The sequence below is a fragment of the Nelumbo nucifera genome, chromosome 1, assembly GCF_055504915.1.
Source record: "Nelumbo nucifera cultivar China Antique chromosome 1, China Antique-T2T, whole genome shotgun sequence".
Classification (NCBI taxonomy): Eukaryota; Viridiplantae; Streptophyta; class Magnoliopsida; order Proteales; family Nelumbonaceae; genus Nelumbo; species Nelumbo nucifera.
In genome coordinates, this window is record NC_142649.1 from 171,896,613 (window position 1) to 171,903,873 (window position 7,261).

At 42.1% G+C, this 7,261-nt stretch overlaps 1 protein-coding gene across 3 annotated transcripts; it reads right to left on the reverse strand.

Annotated features, from left to right (window-relative positions):
• Positions 1 to 210: 210 nt before the first annotated feature.
• LOC104596450 (transcription factor BHLH42-like) lies at positions 211 to 5,616 on the reverse strand. Of its 3 annotated transcripts, none has more exons than XM_010257619.3 (9): positions 5,444 to 5,616; positions 5,151 to 5,284; positions 4,765 to 5,019; positions 3,658 to 3,754; positions 3,454 to 3,468; positions 3,302 to 3,358; positions 2,500 to 3,112; positions 970 to 1,868; positions 211 to 515 (listed from the first exon to the last, which is right to left on the reverse strand). In XM_010257619.3, exons 2-9 carry the CDS (start codon positions 5,252 to 5,254, stop codon positions 435 to 437), a joined length of 2,121 nt encoding a protein of 706 aa, XP_010255921.2. In that variant the 5' UTR covers positions 5,255 to 5,284; positions 5,444 to 5,616; the 3' UTR covers positions 211 to 434. The 3 variants fall into 3 exon arrangements, with proteins under 3 accessions (XP_010255921.2, XP_088751379.1, XP_010255923.2); XM_088895253.1 differs by having other exon boundaries at positions 4,798 to 5,019; positions 5,444 to 5,603; XM_010257621.3 differs by having other exon boundaries at positions 5,151 to 5,293; positions 5,444 to 5,598.
• Between the last annotated feature and the right edge of the window lie 1,645 nt (positions 5,617 to 7,261).

Below are 7,261 nucleotides of genomic sequence, written 5' to 3' on the forward strand. Positions count from 1 at the left end.
TTTCCGATGACGTCATCATTTTTGATATTATCATTGAAAAATATTTTGAATAGGAGGCGGAGATTTGCTATGAAACGTTTTGGGGGGTGCTCTTGTGGGGAGCTGATTTTAACTCATGTACGAGATGAGATGTCTCTCCAGTAATCCAGTTCCGACACTATCATCAGAAGTTGACAGAATGGAGCCTCGTTCACAAATGGTCAAAAAAAATAAATAAATAAATAAAACAATATAATTGCTTTTGCTTTCATATTACATAATACATGCGCACATTTTGGCATTTCAAGTTTCAAGTTTCAACTACACTTTGACATCATGGATCTGACAACTACATTGTTGCAGTACCACAGAGAGAATCAGTAGTTAGTCAGCGGAAAGCCACGGTTCATTCTCTTATCTTAGTTACATAATCCTACTTCTGCAAACACACAAGGTCAGTATTGATTTATGATTTGGTGTATTGCTCTTTTCACCTCCACAATACTTGGTTTCTTTCCATTAACATTCTCCTTCACCTGAAAAAAAGAAGAAGAGAGGAAGGCAAATTAGAAGAGAAAATTAAAAATGTTAATAAATATTTTACGTACCATTGATTGGGTAGGGTCCAGCCAATCAATCTACGGTCATGATCGGTGGTCGTCCTATAATCAATCCACATCCAAATTCCAACCCCAAAAGTTGAAAACTTGAAATTGGATGGGGATGAATAAAGCACTGGTTTTAAAAGAAGCATCCCCACAAATAGTATACAGTTAGTTGTGTGTTGTCCTTTCACTACGGATGCCAGATTCAGATGGGCCTCAGCCTCGTATTAATTGGATATAATGATGTTTTTCTACCCCACTCTAGTCTCTAGTCTCTAGCCCAACCCAACCCAAACCTAGACCCTCAAATGAAAGGTTTCATACTTTGCTTGGATGAGTCGGGTTGGGGTGGGGGTGGCCCACTATGGAACGGAGTAATTCGTACCTTAGCCCGTAGCTCCGCGTTGAAAATGCCGTTGGTAGATGAAGACTGGACGGCGGTGATCTCAAACCGGAGCTCCCGGAGCATCTGCATTATATCCAGTAGAAGTCCTTCCCTGTAAGGGCACTGCAACTCCAGCAGTGCATCGCTCTCTATGATCGATACCTGAACTGTGTTCCCTACAATCGATAGCGCGTCCACCACCTTAGCCTTCGCACCGCCCGTTCCTTCTACTATTCTCAGCTTCCTCCTATCCGAACCGGCGGCAAGTCCCCGTGTCCGCTCCTGTACAGTGATCCCGCTGTTCCCAGGCCCACTCCGCTGCTCTTTCGAGCTGCTAGTCTTCTGGGATTCCCCACCACCTCTGGACCGTCGCTCATTCTCCTCCATCTGCCGATTTCGTGTCTCGAGATCCTGAATTCTTCTCCGTAGCTGTTTGACGTACTCAATGGTGTCACCCAGGATGGACGCCTTATCCATCTTGGTGACGAACGGGACCAGCGATCTCAATATTATGAACCGTTCATTGAGCTTCTCGCGTCGCCGCCGTTCTGCTAAGACATGGTTCGCGCTCAGCTCGTCCTGTGGTGTGCCCTTACGGAACCGTGCCCCGGTGTCGCCATCTCTGGATTTTGGCGAGTTCTCGTCGCGATACTTGTTATGCAGGAAGGGCACGGTGAAGAGAATGTACTTGAGGAGCCACTGCGACGTGCCTTCTAGAGGGAGATGGAGGAGGAGATGATCGTTCCGGCTGTTCCACTTCGAAAAGGCGGATTGTGCCGAGCATCCGGCGTGGACGGCCGACGAAATTTCCGGCCACCGGCTGGAATTCCGCTGGAGAATTGTGGAGACCGTTTGGGAGTAGTGACTGTCTTCTTGTTCCAACTCTTCCATCTGAGGGGCTGCTCAAGAAAAAAACCAACAAAACAGAGAGAGGGAGACGTGAGATTCGGACTTAAATGTCATTAAAGAATACATTTAGGGTTAGTTATGCCTACTCATAAAATTACAAGCAATCCGATTGGGTCGGACACGTTTTACAAGGGTTTTGACTTTTACCACACGTGGTTTTAAACTCTTGATTCCTAAAGTACCCTGCAGTGGCCACCCATATAAACCACCGCATCAGGGTCTTGTCTTCATCAATAGATCAAGTTACGATAGGGTAGAAAACGACAACCGTACACGTGGATCACAATGATGCGGCAAAAGCCGCTAGAAGACAATATGATAGTTCTTATAGTTAATGCCACTGCTGCAGCCTGCAGGTAGAACGGTCGCCAATGAGAACGGGCTGGGTTAATTCGGAAGGACTAGCCTAGGGGATATCTCTAGTGTAAATGGGGGCCCACTAAATAAAAGAATCAATGACGAGTATGGGTTGTTTTTCGGATATCATAGTAGTTGAACCCATACTTTTATGGTTAGTTGAACCCATACTTCTATGGTTTCCAATAAACAAAGAAATCAACAACTGGCGCACTCCGCTGGGGAACTCGCCATTCGCCAACTACTAGTCTACAACTAACGTACCCAAGGATGGTGGTTGAAGACCGTTGCTAAACTGGCCCTGCGACTGTGGTGGCCACCTACGAGCCGACTCGGACCGGTAGGAATCCGCTTGGCGTTGATGATCGGATTGCACAGTTTGCATTCCAGAGTGGCCCACCCCAAGCATGTGTAGGTCCGAGTCCAGGTTGTTAGACCCATCATCTGGCGAGCCAATACGAATGTCCTCCGACATCTCTAGTTGCATAAGTTCGCTGGGCTCAGCTGCCGCTTCAGCTGTTGTTGCACCCTGACTGGTCGGTTCGCATATGCGTAGAGGTTCTTGCGCAGCATTCCGGTGACTGGTAGGTCCCGTTTGGGCTTCGGAGTCTGACTCAACTTCGTCGTCGTCCTCATCGTCTTCTTCTTCTTCTTCTTCTTCTTCTTCTTCTTCTTCTTCCTCGTTATCTTGGTTCATTTTCACAGGCGGGTCTACGGTCGAATACATGACAGGAAGGGAAGGAGAGTTGAACCGAGACCGCTCTGAGGAGTTAGCTGGGTTAGAGGTCGAGTGCTCGGAGAGAGCTGGTTTTGGGTTGTGGTTGTGTTCAACGAAGAAGCTTTTGACCTGTTGGATCAGTCCAAGGTCCTCTTGTACCTGCATTGACAGTTAGATACCGATTGTTATTCGTCTGATAGACCCACTAATATCAGAAATTTTCAAGTGACTGATTCAACATTTTTCACTTATTATATAGGTGCTCATTTAATCAGACTTCAGAAGGTATTAATTTATGCTTAACGATCGTTAATCAACACTGTAGAATTGATAAATCAATTATCTCACCCTTTCAGTAAAACCCAGTTCGACAACTCCGTCCATGAGAGGAATGCATAGAACAGTCTGTAACATTGAAGGACACGTTTTAATATTCAAACTGAAAAATAGCTCGAAACACTACGTAATCATTCTCTTGAATTGGAAGTATTCAAAATCACCTGAACCCGAGCGCTCTGGTGCAATGCCATGGAAATCGCATTCAAGATATAGGAAAAAAGAAAAAACCAAAAGGAAGATAATTAGCTAACTGGAAAACTGGAAATTAAGAAGAAATTATAAGAGAAAATTGATAGTTCTTGGAGATTTTCTCAGACCATGTTCAACTGTTGTCAATTATATATAATAGAGAAAATGGAGGTTACCTTGGCAAGAATAGCCCTAGAAAACGTTTTGCTATCGACCTCGTTGGCACCGGTGAGCCACACATGATGCCGTCGTGCAAATGCCTTTCCTGGTAACCTACAACCCAAACTCTGTTAGATCAATGTTATTCCACATAAGATTCCATATAAACATAGGGATGTTATTAAATATATGTATGCGTGCATTTATAACTTCATATATAGAAAACTGTTGTCTAAGATTGTAACATTTAATAATTCCCAACTCGGTATGAGATTCAACAGCTAAAATTTTTTAGGAGTTTGGACTATACTACCTGCAGTAACTGAATAGGCTTCCTTTTCTCAGAGAGAGAGAGAGAGAGAGAGAGAGAGAGAGTAATGTAGTCACTAATAGGAATTAATATCGTTAGAACGGACCATATTAGGAAGGTATCAACATTAGTAGATGGAGAAGCTTCCATTTCAGTGGAATTTAGTGAGCGAAGTGCTATAGAGTGACACCAATTCAATTCTCCTTAAACCTTTGACAGTCTCAAGAATCTATTCCCTCATAAATACTTCCCTACTTGAAAACTAACAAGTTCAAGGGGCGGGCCTTCATTCAGTTCTTACAGTAACATTGAACAATATGATATAAGCTCTAGCAGAAAGAATGAAACCCATCAAATTGCTCACCTTCCCTGTGAGCGCTACCATCAACTTCAACCAGTAATGGAAACTATCAACCGATGTGCAACTCTTGTTAAAATTTTGAAGAATTGATCCTCAAATGGTTCTTTTTTTTAAAGTAATATATACTGACAAAGGATTCTCTCCCAAATCTGGATAGATCCATTGTATGTACAATATACATGTAGACATGTATTGTGTACACTGGAATCTCAGAATCGGAAATGCTTGAATTGACTTTTCAAACATAGCCCAAGGAAATTTCTTAAAATTCAGAGAGAGAGAGAGATGACTAGTTGGTATTGTCTGACTGTATCATAAGAAAGAAACGGAATTCAGACACCTAATAAAGCCTTTCTGTCTCTGTATGGGAGAGAGGGAGAGAACCAAATAATAACAAAACCATATAATTAATTTCTGGTCTGGAGATAAAAAGGTAAAGTTGGTTAAACTTACCCAACCCCAGGTGAGAAAGAGAAGGAAACGCACATAAGGTAGAACCACTCAGTCTCTGTCAAGTCCTCCGGCGACAATGCAGCACAAGGCCGGCGAGCCGGCTGATTGGTTTCTCCGGCTGACAATGACTCGTAGAGTTCCCTAAGCTGTTGACTCCTTTGAAGTGATGCCTCCTCGGCGCTCACCTCCATTGGTTGCACCGTTTTCCTCGTCTTTATCGGCCCATTGTAATACCCATCTCCCCAAACTAAGATCCTGAACAGTAGATTGTTACAACGTAAAACTCATATACAAGTCCGATAACGAAGCAAGGCAAACCAAAGGTTCCTTACAATACATGTATAATTGAGTTTTTTTTTCCTCATTCTATTCAGTAATTGAGTTACCCTTGTTGTGGGCAGATTTTCCAGAAGAGACTGTAAGTCCATTGAACGGATTGCACCGCGGACTGCAGCATCTGCTGCAGACGATTACTCCCTGGGGTAGTCATTTAACCCTCCTCCTCCTCCTCAATTCGTCTCTGCGAGTGCTTCAAGAAAAGAGAAGAATTAAAAAAAAAACTGAAGAAAAAAAGGGAGCTTTCTAGTTTCAGGCTATGTAAGAAGATTTTGAACTACAGGAAGACTTTCTCTCTCTCTACAGAGAAAAAGAGAATAGAATCAGATCCATCATGAGTTACCTAGGTGAGATGATGTAGGGAGGGAGCAAAAGGAAAGACAGAGAATTGCAGAGTCGCAGGGAGGTGAAAAGTTAGAGAACTTTGAGGGTTCTGATAAATCCGAGGTCCATGGATGATTGCATGGTTGTTAGTGTTGGGAGTTGGGACTTGACTTCCCACGGCAGATTAAGAGAGAGAGAGAGAGTAGTTAGGGTTTTTGTGGGTTTTGACTGGCCGTTCTACCGGACGGTTCTTACCCGTCTTATGTCACGTGCTTCGTTGGTCGCTTTTTGGTTGGAAGAGGAAGGAAAATAAAGAAAAAGAAGTGAAAGAGTTTTAGCTATTTAGGGCCGGTTTGGGAGGGCTGCTAGCTTGTTAGGTGGTGGCTGTGACTGTAAGTTGGCTGTAAGGTCAACACTATGGCCAGGCCAAGACTAAAATTAAATAAAAAATAAAATAGAAATTGCTGAAAGCTGACATGTAAGACGCCAATTCGTAGCTAGCTTCCGCCTTCCAGTTCCACACTGCCTGCCCATTGGGATCCTGAATTACCTTGCACGCTTTTCAACCTCACGAAATCCGCTCTTCAGCCTTCATCCAATCAAGGTCGAACCGTAGAGTATTCCCTCAGCTTCTTCATTTCCCATACCTAGGTACTAGCAGGCAGTAGCCGTAGTACCGCAAGAAACATATAACAAAATAACAATAGTTTGTCTATACTTCTATTTTGGTGTTGTAAAAAGATGGATTGAAAATGATTAATTACTTGTTTATTTTTTATTTTTTTAATTTAAAGTTAAATATTATTTACATTATTATCTAAAACTTATATTTTGCAGGTATTATATATGCAATTTTATAAATATAGAGATGTTATGAGCTTATTTTACTATGAATGGAGCATACATGCAATGAAAGTAAATTAGGTGCATAGATTACATGAAAGGAAAGTTTGCATTGATCAGACAGTTTTAATAAGATGGGCCCGGTTGGTTGATGGAAATCCAATAGGAGGCTTTATGACTTATCAGGGAATAGGAATTACTTCTTGCAAGGGGTAATTTAGAAAGTGGAGAGTCCAGGGTGCCCTGCCATGGGCCAGTTGTCTCTTTTCATCAAAGTGTTAGTGGGTTCCCTACCATACGTACTCCATCTTTCCAAGAATTTGAGTGCAAACCTTTCCTTTCCTCCTTCTTTCTGCATGATAAGGGCCTCTCCCTCTCAGGGAGTTCATACTTCATACAGCAAAAGCCAATGAGTGATGAGCACGACACGGTCTTATTGGCTTGTTCTATGAGAGTGTGATCATCTAATCATTACAATAATTAGCCTTCATTATTGTGATATTTTACCGATGACTCAGTATTTGAGATGGGGGCACCAATTGAGGAAACAAGAAATAGAAAGATAAATTTCATTTTATCTTATCTTTGATCTAATGGTTGGACAAATTAAATACAACTTGCAAATGTGATTAATCGGATGGACAATGGGGCGGGGACCATACTCCCAGTCCTTGATCCCGACTTCGAGACAAATCCATGTTCCTGACGGCCTGACCTGGTAAAAATGACCCTTCATCCCTAATCATGTTTGCGATGCCGTACTGGTTAGGGGTGAGAAAAAAATCGAAAAACTGATCGAAATTGAATCGAAAAATTGGTTAATCGAATTGGTCAGTTCGGTGTTTTTAGAAAATCGAAGGTACCGATTTGATTTCAGTTAATCAATACAGAAAATCGGCGGTTAACCGAACCAACTAGTATACATATGTTTTTATATATATTTATGTATATTATATATATTTTATATTTTTTATATATTATAAATTAATAAATA